Source organism: Seriola dumerili, unplaced genomic scaffold (genome assembly GCF_002260705.1).
Source record: "Seriola dumerili isolate Sdu_G_001 unplaced genomic scaffold, Sdu_1.0 BDQW01000686.1, whole genome shotgun sequence".
NCBI classification, from domain to species: Eukaryota; Metazoa; Chordata; class Actinopteri; order Carangiformes; family Carangidae; genus Seriola; species Seriola dumerili.
The window spans coordinates 1093877-1112223 of record NW_019174941.1 but is presented as its reverse complement, the minus strand read 5'-3'; the positions used below and the strand labels follow the sequence as shown (position 1 = coordinate 1112223).

The 18347-nt window shown below is 40.1% G+C and overlaps 1 protein-coding gene across 1 annotated transcript; it reads left to right on the top strand.

Moving 5' to 3' along the window:
- The first annotated feature begins 1398 nt into the window (after window positions 1–1398).
- Window positions 1399–17410, top strand: smox (spermine oxidase). Its single transcript, XM_022765465.1, has 7 exons — window positions 1399–1487; window positions 7715–7949; window positions 9433–9659; window positions 11936–12109; window positions 13979–14717; window positions 15909–16069; window positions 16885–17410. Exons 2-7 carry the CDS (start codon window positions 7742–7744, stop codon window positions 17035–17037), a joined length of 1662 nt encoding a protein of 553 aa, XP_022621186.1. The 5' UTR covers window positions 1399–1487; window positions 7715–7741; the 3' UTR covers window positions 17038–17410.
- The last annotated feature ends 937 nt before the right edge of the window (window positions 17411–18347 follow it).

The following is an 18347-nucleotide window of genomic DNA, read 5'->3' as shown; positions in this document are numbered from 1 at the left end:
AACATCTAATCAGCTTATGTGATGCCGTGTTATAAATTAAACTATCCAACAGCATATAAAGCAGTTAAAATGAGATCAGCCTTAACCAGCTGCAATTCTGCGTACACATCAATACATGAGTAATAATAATGCAATAATACAATATAACTCAATGGAATGAGCCATACTTGTCCCTTTAACGTTTTAAGTAAGTTTTGAATTGTCATATTGCTAATTTTACTTAAGTAAAAGATCTTAATAGCCTACTTTCATCAAAGGTAATCACAACAATTCAATTATAAACAACATATTAATTTCATGTTTTCACATGTGACATATAATATTTAGAAGTTATTAACTAAACTTAAAAATAAGCCGTATCTATATAAACTCCATCTCCCTCTTTAATGGAAGTGTAATTTTCAGGTTGAGTGGGACAGTTTCATTGGTAAAAGTGGAACAACTGTTTTTAGCATTAATATTTATCATGCATTTGAGCAAACAAGGCTGAGTATTTATTCAGATCTCTCCATTTCATCCAAACCGTGTCCATACATTCATTTATCTGCTTCATATTCAGTTGTCAAGTACACTGCTACTGAATATTGTTTGATTAAAAAAATGACTTCAAAACTAGTTTAAATAGTCAACGTGTCTAACCTTGATATATCTTTGGACAGAACTCTTTCTTCATTTGCTCTTATATTCTTACATGTCTGGTAACATTTCATCCATGGGTTGATTGCTTTTCCCTTTTCCCTTAATATTTTATTTTCACCTCATATCTCCTGTCTCCCTTCAGCAGTCTGCTTACCATTTTCTGTAGGCTAATTACTATAAAACAAAAACTACCACTGCAGTTTAATATAAATATTTATATATGTACTCAAGTTCTTTTAGAAAATAAATTTACAAATCATTACCATTTTCACATTTTGATTCATTGGCTCATTGCTATGAGCAGTTTTTATGCTTAAAAGCGCTGTCCAACCTAACCTGAAATCTCCTGTACCACAGGTTGACTTGGACTCTGTTTTGAAATATTAAAAAAAGAGATTTTTTTAATAAATATTTAAGACATTAACAGTATACTGCATGAACATTGTGTAAAAGTAGAATTTAGATTAGATTTTTTGATAATTTAATGGCTGCCTTATCATTCCAAAACATTTCATTTGTCAGTGTTATATCTATATATAGGCCAGCACTGACAAATATATTATTATTATTGTTGTTATTACATAAATTCTTGTACGTACAGGGTGTGTGTGTGTGTGTGTGTGTGTGTGTGTGTGGTACGCAGCAGCGGTCTTACTCACTCAGTGGAGGGCTGGTCTTTGTCGTCATCGCTGCTCATATATAATTAATGAGGAGGCAGCGGCCACAGGAAAACTGGCTGCTTCTGGTTTCCAGGCATAAATACAAAGCGGAGCCGGGTCTGAGGGAAAAACGGCACAAAGGAGAGCGGAGCACTCAGAGGTTTTAAAGCTGAAGACCAAGAGAGTCAGGTAACCAGCTGCTCTACTGACACCACATTTAACACCCGCATTGTTTACAAGAGTGGGACGGCGATGGCCGGTGCAAAGATTTAAATGTTTAACCAAAAGAGCCGGTTCTGTCAGAAAATCGCTGAAAATACTGTGAGAGCAGCTTATTTACTGTAGTTATCAGCAGCCACATGATAGTGAATGTCACCCAGTTGTTTGTGTTGATAAAGACGAAAAACGCTGCACAAAAACAACCAGTGTAACCAAACCGCCAGCGGATCAGATCAAATACAGTGATGTATTGTGGGTCTGTGTATGTGGGCTTTTTAACGGGACAGATTGATCTGGCTTGAACAAAGTAGATTTATTTTTATTTTTATTTTTATTCATTTATTTATTTATTTCTCTTTATATATCCTCTTTATAGTGTTTTTAGGTTTTGTTGTATCCTGGCCTCATGATGTGTTTGACAGACAATCAGTCACAGTAACTCAGTGAAGTTTGCTTTGTTTCAAACTGCTGCCGCTTTGGCATCACAGCTTATACGTGGCAGTAAAGGCTTTTAGTTTCCAGCATATAGACTGACACAGAGTAGATCCAACAGTCCAGCTCTCATTGTTTCACTTTTTATCTGCTCTGTCTCCAGTCTCATTTTTCTTAACTGTAAAGATCATTGTTAAAAGTTGTTAATCCTCATTTTGTTAATGATATTTTGGGACCACTTTCTAAGACATTCTTTACTGAGGGTATATGCTGTAACTAATGGCTTAATTAGTGGTACATACAATAATTTGCTAATGCTTTAGAGATAAATAAAAGCAATAAAAGCTCAAGAAAGGTCAGGTTAGGTCAAGAAAAATTATTTTTGCTGGTGTTTAGTTCACTGTTTTCTGACTTTCTAAAAAAGCCGTCTATGATCTAGTCTGCACTTATAGGCTTTAATTAAATCATTAAAAAAGTTTTTAATACATCAGATATGCAGGCATAAATGATAACAAGTTGGTAATAAATGGTTTTTGGTTCAAGTAAGCGGTCAAACTTTGGTTCAAGTAAGTGTTCAAACTGCCCATTAGTTTCAACTTATAAACCCCTTATGTATTGGTTAATAGCACCTGTATTTTTATATATTATACAATTCACAATTCACGTTAACTTTTTGTCCTTCATTCATTTTCTTTGTTTCTTTGTATTATCTCTTACTTTCAGTGGTGATGATTTGTGTGTCATGGTGTACTTCTGACTTACTGAGCCTTTTCTCTGAGACTGCGCTTCTGTAACCTGTGTGTATATTTGGCAACACTACAATAGTCCCTCAGGGCACAGTTCTTCTCTTTATCTGCATCAGGTGAACATCCAGTGTGGTGCACAGTAGCAGAGCAGTGGATTGTGTGTGTGTGTGTGTGTGTGTGTGTGTGTGTGTGTGTGTGTATATTGCCTCCACTCCATCATCCCAGCTTGGGAAGAATCAGAGCTGGGAGACAAGTGTGGAATGTGTGGCCTTTGGCTAAAAAAACCTCCAGACTATACTGCATTTTATTTTTAATGTAGGGATGCAGAAATGTTTGTTATCATGCTTAGGCTACATGCGACTGATAACGGAAATGCAGATGTGAGTGTGGAAACAGCTGGAAAGAGTTGTGTCCACAATTAAAGGAGAGAGCATAGCAATAAAGATGAGAGAAACAAACTCCGTCATTAAAGATATTCCTGCTCAGTGCTGGCCCTGCTCTTGAAAAGGCCACCAGCCCTGTATTGTAGATTGCCATTTCTAGGTCAGTGATAGCTAACCCACCCCCACCCGCCCCATCCCTCCCACCACCTCCTCCTCTTACTCACTCCACCCCACCCCGAGCTGCCGATCCACCCAAGCTCGGCCCACACATTAATCTGCGGTGGCGGTGGAGAACATGGAGTGGTGGCATGTGGCGAGTGTGTAAACCAGCCGCGGAATTACAAGTAACCATGGAGGGATGTACAATCTGTCAGAGAGGCCAGTGTATGAAGTTATCAAGCGCTGTCTATGAATCAGATCTGTCACTCAATTTAAAATCAATGTTACTTAAGTATCTGTACAATCAGTGGAATTTTTGTACTTGTCGCAAACACTTTTTGAGTTTCCCCTCCGAGAAGGGGTGCAAAGATGTTCCATTTATATCCTGCATTACAGTAAGGTGACTCAATCTACTGACCTAAACAGACTTTTCTAACGAACAGTAAGGGCTTGAGCCTGCATGGTCATCCTGTTGCTAGAAGTAGAGTCTGGGATTTGTGGCACATTGAGGTCAAAACACTCAACAGCACTTGCAGTATAAAGAAAGACCACATTACAAACAGTTTTATGATGACCCTGATGAAGCTGAGACGTGCTGGTCTACACAACACCCAGACATCATCACATTTTCAATGTGAAAACATTAGTCCAACAATATCATGATATTTGGCCTTGTCAGCATCCCTCAACTCTGCTCGAGGAAGCTGAACCATTTATCCAGGTATATGCCCAAAATACATGTGCTTCTTCACAGAGATGCGACGTGTTTGCATTGAATGAAAAGAGTCAGATTATGAGCAAGAAACTCCCCAGATACAGATATGTGGACATGTAGAATGCCTGGATTTTACTGTCCGGAAGCTTATGTGCCACTGATTATCTATTGCTAATAGATGTACAACCTGCTGCCAATACAAATATGTAAATATTAGAATATATGTTTTATTGTACATACATCTACAGTATGTACACACACAGACGCACACAATATACATCAGATCATGTGCTCACAGGTCAACAGTTGACTGGAAAAACATGCAACTGCATTTAGGGATAAGACAACAAATGCAGGAACAATATACAACTAGTAGAATATTTTACAGCAAACAGCACAATACCGCCTACTGGTGCATCCACCTTTTGTCAGATATGTTGTTTACATTTGTTGTTTGCCACAAAGCAGTGTCCTCCTGTGACCCTCATCTCTAACAAATGCAGAATATAAAAGAGCAGCAGTGATAGTACTGAAAATACTGAAAACACTCGATGAAAACCTACTGTACATGTAGCAGCGCAGGAAACAGACACGTTAGCCTCGGGTCAAGACCACAGGTTCAATAAGCAAATGACAACCAACAATCACAGACAGGCCTTTTTGTCTGAGGTTTGTTTTGTAGATGATTCTGTTATTAATATTGTATCATTCCAAAAATCAATACATTTGATGAATGTCACCCAACATCACCCTTTACTTTTTTTTTTTTTAAGCCAGAGGATAAGCCTATTCATGGTGATGTTGTTGCTGTGTGTTGTGTGTGCAGCAGAGATTTTTTTTGCAAAGCAGTAGTTTCACAGAAAGGGTCAGACCTGGAGCTGAAACGTCATTATACATACAAAAACATAATTCAGTGGGACCTACAACTGCAGACTGGAGTCAAACACACGTCACTTAAGATTGTGCTGTAGGCTATGGTTAGATTACTCTATTGTTACGTATAATTTTATACCACAGTGATATATAGTGGCATAATATATTTTCTGGAAAATCTGTTGATAAGCTGCTTATGCAGTAAGTAATCAGATGAAAAAAAACAGACAGGAATGTCAAATTCAGTGATCTGGATACCTGACAAATTAAGAAACTGCATAATACTGATGCAAGAATCATATAAGGTACAAAGTACAAGGTAGAATTTATTGTCATTAACTCCATTTACAATAATCAGTATACATGAGAATGACAATGCTTTTTTTCAGTGGTTATAAAGACATAAAACAGGCACGAAGGCAATAAAGTATTAGGTTGAGTAAAGTGCAATGAATGAGCAGTAAAATCCAATATTACCAGTATGACAATATCTCAGACAACAGACAGATTTATATTGTTTCCTGTTATATATTGCCATATTACCACTTCAACAGAAATGCCTGTTCAGCAAATCCGTGCAGTGTTCAACCCATATTCAAGACAAGGGTCGCGAGGTCAGATCAGATGTTGCGTGTCGACCCGTCCAGATTAGCCGCCTTAACCCACATCTGTGTTAGAGTTCAGCGGTTCGACCACGGCTCTGGTAGAATTTGAAACAGGAAGTTAAAGAGATTTACAGAAAAGCCTGTGCGCAACATGTCCTCTTTATATGTTTGACATCACAGTCTTCTCACTTCAATTTACTCTAGCCACACATATTTTGTCTTGCAGTGCTGGCTGGTGGTTTCCTCTCTGACTTTCTTTGTCAGCTCTTGATCAGGTGACTCATCTGACTGAGTCGTCAGGGTTGACAGTTTACTTAGAACACAGTTTCTCGGATGTCAAAAGTTGAAGTTCAACGTTAACAACCAGTAATCATGATGACTTTCCTGGGTAACGGCAATCCATATTTGTTCCGGCATATCAAAGGAAGATGAATGACCTCATGTAACTGAAGATGACCTAATGAACAGGGTGGTTCATGAGTAACACGTACAGTAGTTTTATATCAAAGTCCACTGAATTCTTTCTGCTGCGTGATCTCAAGTTGAAGGAAACTCAGTGTGTATTTTCTACACTGTACCGTATGTACGGCTCCATGTGTCCAGCGTTGCTGTGGTAACAAAGCGGGGAATAGGCAATGTGTATTTATATATGTGTACATATGTGTGTAACAGCAGGGTATCACAGTCTTACCTCAGATGAGTTGATATAGTTGCTCATGCACATGAAGACATGCCCTCAGATAGCGGCTCTAGCAGTATACGTCTTCTATGGGAAACTGCAGCAGTGTTGCTTCTTAGTACATTCCTCTGTTGGTCTAACAGGAACATCTTCTGAATAGACGCCCACTGTGTTCTTCTTACCCACAGCTGTCCATACATTCAGAGCGTGCAGCCTTGTGTGCTGGAGTAACAAGGTCACTTGTGTATTTCTCACTCTTAATGTAACTGTCCCTGGGACTGCAATAAAGATTTTCGTGTGTGTGTGGTCTGTTTGCTGATAACGTGGTTTGTCTCACGACCTCTAATATGCTAAATAAACAGTTGGTAGATGGAACAGTATAAAATTGTCACGGAAAAATTAAATTAATCATGGCTATAAACACAGCTGTAAATGTGGGCCATATTAGGAGTAATGCCAATAAGCAGCATTGTCAGCAAAAAAAGAGGTCCGTACAGTCAGCACTGAATAAACCAAGTGACGCTGCAGACCTCCAAACATGCCAAATTATGTGTGCCCCCAATCTGCAGGTACACTGGTCAAGCTTTAAAGTTTTAAATGGTCACTTCACGATATATTACCATGACAACAATTTGTCCAGATTTGAGATATGCATCTGCTCCCCAGTACAATGGAGATCAGTGGAATTTCATTTGTGCTGCTCACAGCTTTGAAAAATTAATTTTAATTAAGATCAACAGCAACACCTCTTACCGCAATGTTTTCACACCTCAGGAGAGGGAGGACTCAATAACATTAATCAGAGACTAAAATAGGCGAGGCAGGGCTTTGGGCAGTGGTTGGGGATAGGCAGGCAGGGCAGGCAAAAAGGAGCAGGTAAATGGTGAAATCCAGCCAGGCTGGGAAGCTACAGCCTGGAAAGCACAAAAGGCAACCTGGCAGAGAAAGGGAGGAAATGGGCCAGTATATAGCCTATACCAGGAGCTGATGACGGAATTAGGAACAGGTGAGTAGGTAAGCAGGAAGAGTCAGGTGGCTGAAATGTGGGAAGAGCTATTTTCTCAAAGATCCCACAAAGTTCTGAAATTTGATTTTTTTTTTTTTCCAATCTTGTGAGCACCAAATATGGATTTTGTTCGTACAAGTTATTATTTTGTACGCACGCATAAAATACATATTCTCTTTTGAAGGCTCCATAGTTTCCAAACACAATGTTGTTGATTTGTTTCAGTGGAATTTTTCAGTGCTACTAAAAAATCATTTATGTCGAGGTTAGTCATTTATAAACTCTTGACAGCATATGCCATACTGCATCAGCGAGAGAGAAGCAATGATCAGTAGCTGAAAATATCCACTGAGGAATAACATAAGAGGCAACTGCTACAACAGGCATGCAACCTAAAATGATCCACCCAGCAGTGTTTGCACTCATGAGCCACTTTCTCTGAGGTATATTGTTTTTCAAGATATGTTTCATGTCATATACATGACTATAAACTAAAATACTTTGAGTTTTCTTTCTGTTACTCAGTATTACCTTCTGCTGTATGAGCAGTTGATTCAGGTCATTTTTAACTTGGGTCTTTGTCTTTAATTTGTCCTCAGACTGCATCGAAGAGGAGCTTGGACGGCATGCAAAGTTGTGAAATTTCGTCAGACAGCACTGATGATCCTCTTAGTAGCGGGTTACGTACTCATCGGCAGCCTCGAATAGTAGTGATTGGTGCTGGCTTGGCCGGCCTTGCTGCAACTAAGATCCTACTGGAAAACGGCTTCACGAATGTCACTGTTCTAGAGGCATCAGACCACATCGGCGGGCGAGTTCACAGTGTTCAGCACGGTGAGAGGACGCCTCCTTGTTTCTCTCATGTTACCTTAAACTTTGTGAATGAGTCCTAGATACTGTAACTGTGCCCCCTTTAACAGGATGACTGAAACTACAGTATGTAGCAGCTCCAGACTAAATAATATCATGCAACATTTATTTGCTTCATTACAACTCTCTGTACATGTACTTCTCATTTTGCAAAACTTACATGCATTCAAGCCAAAAAGTGCTACACCTCACTCCCAGCAGACTCTCTTTCCTCCTTCTAAACATACAGCAGTTTCATGGATTGATATTGCTTTGCTTCTATAATAATAATAGATATAGATATTATATTTTATAAAAATGAGCTTTAGAGGTCCTAGCAGGCCAACTCTGTTACATTTGGGCAGAAGTAGGCTTTAACAGACTGATCTGAGAGTGGTATTGATCTTCTCATCTGACTCTTGGCAAGAATTTACGAAAATTGAACTAGCCTATAGCTTAAGGGTTGTTATTTATCCCTGTGACGCCAATAAGCAAAGTGTTCAATAGCTGTTTCGCTCACACAATAACTGATTGCTTTCGCGTTTTGCGGTGGGCACCAGACACATTTTACAGCATTTTGAGCTCTATTTGACTGCAGATATGCTGTATGAAGAATCTTCTGATTAAAGTTGGAGTCATAAATTTAAGAGCCGTGTCGCAGACATAGCACTGATATAATCTGTACTTGGCCCCTTTCATATTAAAGTACGGTACGTCTGCGTTTTCCCTGAAGTCACATTAACTCTGATTAGCAGGTACTGAAAACTGTCCAATCAAGCAACCATTCACTCACACAATCAGCTTAATTTCCCTAAATAACCAGAATTACTACACTTATCAGATGCATGTTCAGTTCCTAGAGAAATAATAAGTGCTTTTTACCTGAACTGGTTGAGTGATGCTCAAACATTTTGCCAACAAAGTAGACTCAAGTGCAGGTCTTGCCCTATAATTACCTTTAATTTCAGCCATGACAAACTACAAACAAGTACAGAGCAACATCTGCTCGTGGTGCTGATACTGTAGGCATATAAAAGAGGTCACGTGTAAACACACTCACTCATACAGCAATGTTAAACGTAAACTTGTGTGTCAGGCATGTGGACAAAGCGTCTGTTATGTAAATGCTTGTGTATCTGCTCAGACGTTTCGTAATCAAAGAGGCATTTAACCATTTCCGTCTGTGCACTGGCCCGTTATTATTACATAAAATGAACGTAAAGAAAATGAACATAGTGTGATGTTATTGTCCTCAGGAAAATTATATAATTAATGGTATTCCAGTGGGCCTCAGTAACTACGTACGTTAATTGAGTTGACCCTATTCTTGAACTGTCTAATTATCTAAAGCTCAAATTTTCATCAAGGTTTCATTCAAAGCCACGCAAGTGACGTTGATTTCAAAGCGATCAATGTTTTTCAAACTCTCACTGATCCCTGTTTTTTTGCTGTGTTTTACTCTGTGTAGGAAAAGCAACTTTGGAGCTTGGAGCCACCTGGATCCATGGTGCCAACGGGAACCCAGTGTACCATCTGGCGGAGGACAATGGGCTGCTGGAGCACACCACAGACGGGGAGAGGAGCGTGGGACGCATCAGCCTGTACACCAAGAATGGCGTCGCTCACTACCAGACCAACATCGGGAAGAGGATCCCCAAGGACCTGGTGGAGGAGTTCAGTGACGTGTACAACGAGGTGAGGGGACACATATGCACAGGTGCACGCAACGCACAGGTGCACGCATGCATGTACAAATGAGTGCATGCATGGACAAGAACACACAGATACCAAATGTTCAGCCCGCCTAACATCAGAATATGCAGGATAATGATGTCACATACTGTATCAGATTATATAAAGCCAGCAGTAACAAAGCTTCTTGTGGGTCAGTCGGTACAAACTCATGCTGTGCAGCCAAACATTGTTCAAACTATAAAACTTTATTTCAGATTGTAGAGGAGATCTCAGTTTTTCACAGATGCTAAATTTGTATCTGGCTGGATTTGGAGCAGTGTGCAGAAAATGATGCACAAGATATCCAGAATATTTGCATTTGATAAATCAGTACAGCCATAAAAACATGGAGTCTTTGGTTTGACTATTTTTTTCAGTGTCAACATCATATGGCTTCAATGAAAAGTTAAAAACAAGCAGATACATATATAGAATATATATGACACTGTCAGACAGTGTGTAGTAAGATGATTTTCCCATCTATAAAGCTTCCTCGGGGGAAACTAAATGGGAAAACAATATGTTGAGTCTCTACATCAAACATGCGCTTATATCTGTGACGGCACTATTAAACATATCCTCGGCCTCGAGGTGGTCCGGTGAAATGAGCACCAAGGCATGATGATTTTAACAAGGAACGGGCCATTTTTGTTCGCTCAGTCCTCCGCTCTCCGCTCTGTAGCAGCCGCTGTTAGCGTTTAAGTGGGTCACGTCTGGAAAAGCAGTTACAGAGGGAAGATAAAGAACACGCAGAAGGCATTTTGCTTTTGTAAACCCTTGTACATGTGTGTTTTCTTTTCCTGTGTGTATATACTTTGTGACCTCCATGTCCAAATTGTCACACCTACGCTGTGTTCTTGTGATAAATCTTCTCAATGGTATTTCACATGCTAAATCCAAACATCTTCAGAGGCACAATGGCAGTTTCAGCAACCTAAAGACTGGGGACATTCTTGCCTCTGTTACATTAAGTTGCCCCTGTATGAACATGCCAGTCACCTGTTTGCCCTCCTCCGGTTTCCTTCATGCTTTTTCTGTTCTACAGCCTGTACAAGCTCTCTTAGACAAATTTGCTACTTTAGGGTATATAAATAACCTTGACCTGACTTGGAAAGACTCCAAGAATGTCATCCAGCCCTGACTGACAAACTGCAGAGTGATGAAGAACGCGTTTATCTCTTGTCTCTCTGTTACCGTGATGATCTTCATGATCAGCATCATATGACGATGACGATTTTTTGATAACCTGACCATAAATTATATTTATACGTTATCCCCACATCAGTGATAGCCGTAGCATATCAGTCATTTTGCTGATTATTTTCTTCATTATTTAATTGATTAATCATTTGGTCTATGATTCAAAATTCCCCAAAGCCGAAGTTGACAAACTCATATTGTTTGTTTTGTCAGTCCAAAACCAAAAGTTAGTTACCATCATAGAAAATATTCACATCTGAGAAGATTTTTACTTTAAATAACAACCTCAGTGATTAATCTACAGTCATTTTCTGACAATCAGCTAATTATATCACCACTATATCAACAAGAAACAACCAGTCTCTATACCAAGATGATTATTTTTCATGTGGCACAATTGAAATGTGCTTTTTTTTTTCTTTTTTTTTAAAGCATTAATGTGTTAAAGTACGTTTCTCATCTTTGAGATAAAATTTTTGATGCTGATGCTACAGACACAGAGAAAATCATGTCACATAACACTGGAAGTAATCTCCATTTGCTGTATTGAAGTATCTGAAAGTTTTTTTTTATTATCTGTGGTTATACAACATAAACAGACCCTGTCTTTAGCTGATGCTCCACTTTACCAAATTCATACTGTCGGTGTTTGTTGTTTTGACCTGGTGCTTTCCAGGAAATAGTGTATTATCACCTTTGATGTCAAGAAAGACAGGTTTACGTGAACACAACCCAACATTCATGTAGCATCTTGGGAGTGTAGCAATATTTCGTCCTTGTATTTTTTAATACTCCCTTCCTTCTATTTCACAGGGTGCAGCTCTTGTAGTGGCTGGCAGCATTTATTTTTAATGTTCCCGAGGTGCTTCTCCATCATGCTAAAAGTAGAGTTCACCATTTGACACAATCAGGTGCTGAGTCAGCCTGCCCTGAACTGAACTAAAGCAGTTTCTTTGTGTCCTCTTTCACCTTTTTCTACTTTCCTCACAACATTCCTCATTCCTCTACCCTGCCTCTCACCTCTCACCCTTTTTTAGGTGTACGAGCTGACTCAGGAGTTCTTCCAAGATGGGAAGCCAGTTTGCGCTGAGAGCCAGAACAGCGTCGGCGTCTTTACACGAGACCTGGTGCGCAAGAGGATCATGTTGGATCCTGATGATTCTGAGAGCATCAAGAAGCTCAAACTGTCCATGCTTCAACAGTACCTCAAGGTGTGTGTGTGTGTGTGTGTGTGTGTGTGTGTGTGTGTGCGCGCGCATGTATTCTCACTATCCATGTCTATCTGTGAGTGTGTGGCAGTGTATCGTCTTCTGGGTTTCTGTTTTCATTTCCTCATTTCGTTTTCCTATTAAGATGAAGTGCATTTGTCAGTCAGGAGGTGCATCCACTCTATAAGCATTGGTTTAATGGTTTCATGGTTTAATGGTGAATGTTTGTTGAGGCCCTAAACACATTCCTGAATCATCAACTCAGAAATGCAGAAAACGACATGAAAGCATAGTCTAATCTGTTCTGCTGGCACTAATAGTGAGGGTTAATTAGACAGCAGTTAATTACAAAAGACTGGTTTGCTAATTAGACAGTGATTATGAGCTTTTATTTACTTCTTCTTAACCTGTAATTCATGTATATATTCACTGACAAATATTCAGGCAAGGGCTTTTAGTTATTTCAAGCACAGCTGTTTTTATGTGTTCATTTCCTACCACACAGTTAAGAGTCGTGGTTTACTCAGGTGTCCTTTTTTTTTTACCAGCAGGACTTTTATTCTGAGAGCCTCAGTGTGCAATGATAGAGCAACACACAGGCTTTATTCTGTCAAGCAATCAATAAATTATAGTTCGGATACAAATAATGATTATTTAGATTATCAATTAATCTGTTGACGTTTTTTCTCTATTAATTGTTTAGTCTATAAAACGTTAGAAAAGAGAGGAAAAATGTCTGGCACAGCAGAGCACACAATGAAAACAATACATTTTCAATTACATGAAACAGACAAAAAAAACAAAAAAAACATCACATTTGAGAAACTACAACCAACTGATGTTTTTCATGTTTGCTTGATAAACCATTTACTCTCTGTTGGAGAGTTAGACGAGAAGATTGATACCACCCTCATGACTGTCCAGCAACCAGTAAGCTTAGCTTAGCACAAGGACTAGAAACAGGGCAAAACAGCTAGCCTGGCTATGTCCTGTGATAACACATCTGCAGTACCTTCCTGTTGTCATGGTTGCCTTACATCAGAGCCAGAAAGCAAATTAGCTCATTTCCCAAAATGTCAAACAATTGCTTTTAATGATTAATCTATGATGGAAATTGAGATTAATTAATTTTCTGTTAATCAGCAAATGAATTAATCATTAAAATCATTTCAGCACTAAACTAACTCACCTCATGTATGACGTAAAGACAAATCAGTAATTTTGTGAGGGAATCACAATTCTACCTATCTAACTAGATAAAAAACATACAAAACATCTGAGAGCTAAAACTGCCGCTCCTCATGATTATTGTGGGCTCTAAAAACACTTAAATTGAAGCTTCGTCTCACTGGAATTTTGCACCAGTAGCTATTTAATATATTCATGTTATTTTAGCACTGCTCCATATGCTTCCACCCACACACACAGAAACACACAAAGCATTTTTTTTTTCTTTTTCTTTTTTTTTTTAAATGCTGCAGAGAAGATACAGGGGCACGTGAGCCACCAGGTATCCGCTACCATGCTGGCTAACCAGCTAATGAGGCAGAAGCAGCAGCAGTATTTTTGCTTTTTCATTACACACCAACAGTACGTGTCCTCTAAATAAAACATTTGAGATTCCAACATGTTTAAACCAGTTTAATTATGCTGGTGTGTGCAGAGCTGCAGCTGTAGAGAATAGAGATGAGTTAGTGTGGATTTAAAAGGGTGTAAACACTTGATTTAAAATGCAAAGGCCGTGTCTGCAAAGATTTTCTTTAGGTGTATCAACAAACTGATCATTTGTGTTACAGTTTATTTGGCAGCAGATAATTAGGCTGCAAGTACTAACAAGAAATGTAACTAATCTGGGTTGTTCTCCTGTTTCAGGTGGAGAGCTGTGAAAGCAGTTCTCCCAGTATGGATGAGGTGTCTCTGAGTGAGTTTGGTGAGTGGACAGAGATCCCTGGTGCACATTACGTCATTCCTGAAGGTTTCATGAAGATCGTGGAGCTCCTGGCCCAGGACATCCCATCCCGCACCATCTGCCTTAGCAAACCGATCCGCTGCATCCACTGGAACTACTCAGCACAGCATCAGGAGGTGATCGCCAAGAGCACCAACCAGGAAAACAACCACAATGACAACAACCACAGCTGCCAACCTCACCAGGACCCTCTGATCCTGGGTCACCCCATCTGCGTGGAGTGCGAAGACGAGGAGTGGATCACGGCCGACCACGTGATCGTGACGGCTTCTCTGGGCGTGCTGAAGCAGAACCACGAAGCCATGTTCTCCCCCTCTCTGCCTGAGGACAAGGTGCTCGCCATCGAGAAGCTGGGCATCAGCACCACCGATAAGATATTCTTGGAGTTTGAAGAGCCCTTCTGGAGCCCCGAGTGCAACAGCATCCAGTTTGTGTGGGAGGATGAGGCTCAGCTCGAACAGCTGGCCTACCCCGAGGAGCTGTGGTACAAGAAGATCTGCAGCTTTGACGTCCTCTACCCGCCCGAGCGCTACGGCTACATGCTGAGCGGCTGGATCTGTGGGCAGGAGGCGCTGTACATGGAGCGCTGCGATGACGAAACAGTAGCTGAGACCTGCACTGAGCTGCTGAGGCGCTTTACAGGTCAGGAAATGCACACGTGTGTAATAACAGCTTTATATTCTGGGTTCCCATCACACATCCTGTTTACAACATAGGAGCCTTTTCTAGGTTGATATCTACACTTTACTTAATTTATTCATTAACTTATACTGTGTAGACTTTTATGACAGAAAACCAGATCAACTTCCGTCTTCCAACTATGCTGCAGTTAAGCTTTCGGGAAGTATCAGTAATCTGAAGCTAACACACTAACCTTGGACTGTGACTGAGTCTGTCAGCTCAGTGACTCATATGAACTATAACTCGGGTTGGGTCATTGTGTTCCATATAAAGGAAATGACATAAGCTTCAGCTGTGACGTAAGAGGCTTTTTTTGTGAGAAAAAAAAAAAAAAAAAAGAGGTTGACGGATAACACAGCTGAATGACTCAGGTGTCTTTTTTTCTGTGTCTAGTGAGCAGCAGCTAACGGGTCTGGTGTTATTACCACAAAAGAAACACTGAGCAAAAGCAGAGATCATCCGATAGATAAAGTGAAGAGGCCTTTCTTTAACTGACATTTGATCCCTCCTTTTCCTTGTGACACAAATGCACACAAAAGGCTTCAGTGTTATATTTTCTGTGAGGGTAAGTCAACACTGCTGCTACTAGCTGTTGAAAACACGTCACTTATTGTGCAACACCGGAGGAAAAAATGTAGCTGTTTCATGGTGATTGCAACATGAAATGTAATCACATGACTACAGGCTGAGTCGTCTTCTGTCAATAGATTAGGAATGTGCAGTGAGAAGCCTGAGATTGTAACTTGGGAACGCGATTGCCTCAGAAATAGGTCAGAGTGCGAGTGCAGAAGCAGTGACTGTCACTTCATGGTGAGGTCAGTGGACTTCCTATGGATGACAACTCTGAATGACTACAGGAACTACACACACAACTACATTTCTCATTCAGGTCATTGCGGCTTAATCCCCTCAGCTGTCGCTTAATTACATATAGACTCGCTGGTGCCTCTCTGCGCACAGAGGGTCATGAGTTGATTAGTGTTGGCAGATGGGGCGTTCCAGTAGGAGGCCTCAACTCACAGCCGACACATTCTTAGTTTGAACTGGTTTGATTCTGTCATGCACTGGAGTCACCAGACTGTCCTTGATTGTCGTCAGGTTTCTTCCTCCACTATCTTTACTGACTCCTCTCCTCTCTTTGTCCTTCCACAGGGAACCCTGACATTCCAAAGCCCCGGCGTGTCCTGCGCTCCTCGTGGGGCAGTAACTCCTACATCCGAGGCTCCTACTCCTTCACCAGAGTGGGCTCCAGTGGCGGGGACTGCGAGAGGCTAGCTATGCCTCTGCCTTACGCCAACAGCACCAAGGCTCCGGTGAGATGACCAGCACCACCACCTCCACCACACCACATAGCATATTGTGCAGTTAATATATGACAACACTGTGAGCTGTTAGTGTAATATTTCAAATTAAGATCAAAAGGACAAACCTTCCTCTTGTTTCCATTTTCCCTATAATTACTATCAGTTTACATATTAGTTTCTTTTAAGGAAATAATGTTTCACCAAATATTGTATAATTATTATATAATTATTGTATTTCTTACAATAATTATATAATAATAATTATATAATGTTAATTGAAGTGGTGTAGAAGATTCGGACTGTAACTACCTCCAGAAGAGTGTTTTCACTGACTGTACATTTGGTTGTTTACAATCCCTGCACACACTCTGAGCGCATCTGGCTAATGCGGCGGTGTCATCACTACCATGTCATATCCCAGCACATGCAGAGCGAATACAGCTGGGTTTTGAATGCTGACCCCTGGCCAGCAGTCTAGACCATGTAACCCGATGCGTCTTCTTGGGGGGGAGGGTTGTTGTGGGTGGAGGTTCCGTATGCTCACTCGACACTGCTGAAGGAACAGCATGACCCGTCCGCTGACGTCCTTCAACCCTGTCAAAATTTCCTTGGCCCTCTGGAAAGTTACTGTAGTATATTTACAGCACTAACAAGGGAATCAGTTAAGGAAAAAGAAAATAGTGCTGCACGTGAGGCCAAATATATGTCACGCTGACACAGATGGACGGATCTTGTTTTGAAAATGATTTTCTCCTCTAAAAGCTTCTCTCCGTCTCTCTCTGCTTATTTCACTTTTATTTCATTCCCCCCTCCTCCGTCCTCAGCCTCTGCAGGTCCTGTTCGCTGGAGAGGCCACCCACAGAAAATACTATTCCACTACCCATGGTGCTTTGCTGTCAGGACAGAGAGAAGCCACTCGCCTGATGGAGATGTACCAAGACTTGCACAGAGCTCAAACCACAAAGCCTAATATGTAAAATAAAACCACCTCTGACTAGTGAAATAAAAACAAACAATGAGTTTTAATCTTTTTATCTTAATGATCAAAAGCATAGCTCGGGCATTATTACATTGATAACAAATGAGTATTGTTCTTATTGTACTGTAGATTCAAATCATGCTAAAGTTTATTTGAGATGTACTGTTCAAAGGTTGCCAATGGTGCTGTCATTTCTTGTCTTTATCATTCTGTTATTATGTTGTTGTTTTTTTTAAATCAGTAATTTAATGTTTATAATAACAGCATCTGTAATTTAACTTGTTTTTGTAAGTGCCTTCTGTACGTAATGTTATGTTATTTCAAAAATACTGGAGATAAAAAAATTGAGAAAGTTTTAACAAAATAAAAGCTCTATCATCATCAAATAAGACCAGTTCAGTGTTGTTAATTCAGTAAATTATTAAAGTATCACAGTAGCCATCAGATGTCTCCTCCCTACCCACTTCTGTCCTCATGAATATTTTCCAGGGAAGTAGCTACAACCACAGACGAGAGTGGTTTCCATGCTATCACCATTTCGGTATCCTTTTAAATCTGTGGGAGAAAGACAGAAAGTGAGTGCACATGGAAAGAAAAGAAAAGGCTCCAAAGCTGCAATGCCATGCCAAAGTGACAGATGGTGTTAGAACAGACCTCAACCCAGTCCTCACTTCTGTTGGACAACAGTGTTAATCCTCTTCATCAGTGACAAACACGATCAGACGCTGAAAAGAACTGGGAAAGTTTTAATTAGCAACAGAAAAACAGGGATATCAGTGTAAAATGCTGCACTTCCTCCCTACTTATTAGCAACTTATTTCACAGTTATACAACGTGTCTTTCTATTTTCTCAATAGCTTCCTCCTATTAAGTGGGATGAAGAAGAAATCAAGAATTCTCATTTCTTTTCATGGGCTAATAGCAAAATAATAAGGAAAAACAATTCAATTTTCTTCAAATGTCCAATATTTTCCTACAATTACCAAACAAAATGAGCATGTTTTAGTTTCTCTGTCCTCCAGTGCTTCACTGTACAGTCCACAAGACAAATTTGAATATAAAACTCAGCCTCATGTAGCGCCAAATGGTTTTAAATTTATACAGCACCATAAAGTAGCTCACATCGTTCATGAATCCTGGCCCCCAACATGTAACAGCAATCTCATTGGTATCTACAGTAATTCGAGATGATCTGACACATGTCCAAAACTCCCCTCTTCCACAGCAGACGGCACCACTCCTCTGTTTTAGCTGCAGCACAGCTCTTTTGTTTTTCACTGCTTGGCTGTCAGCATTGAGGTCCAGGAG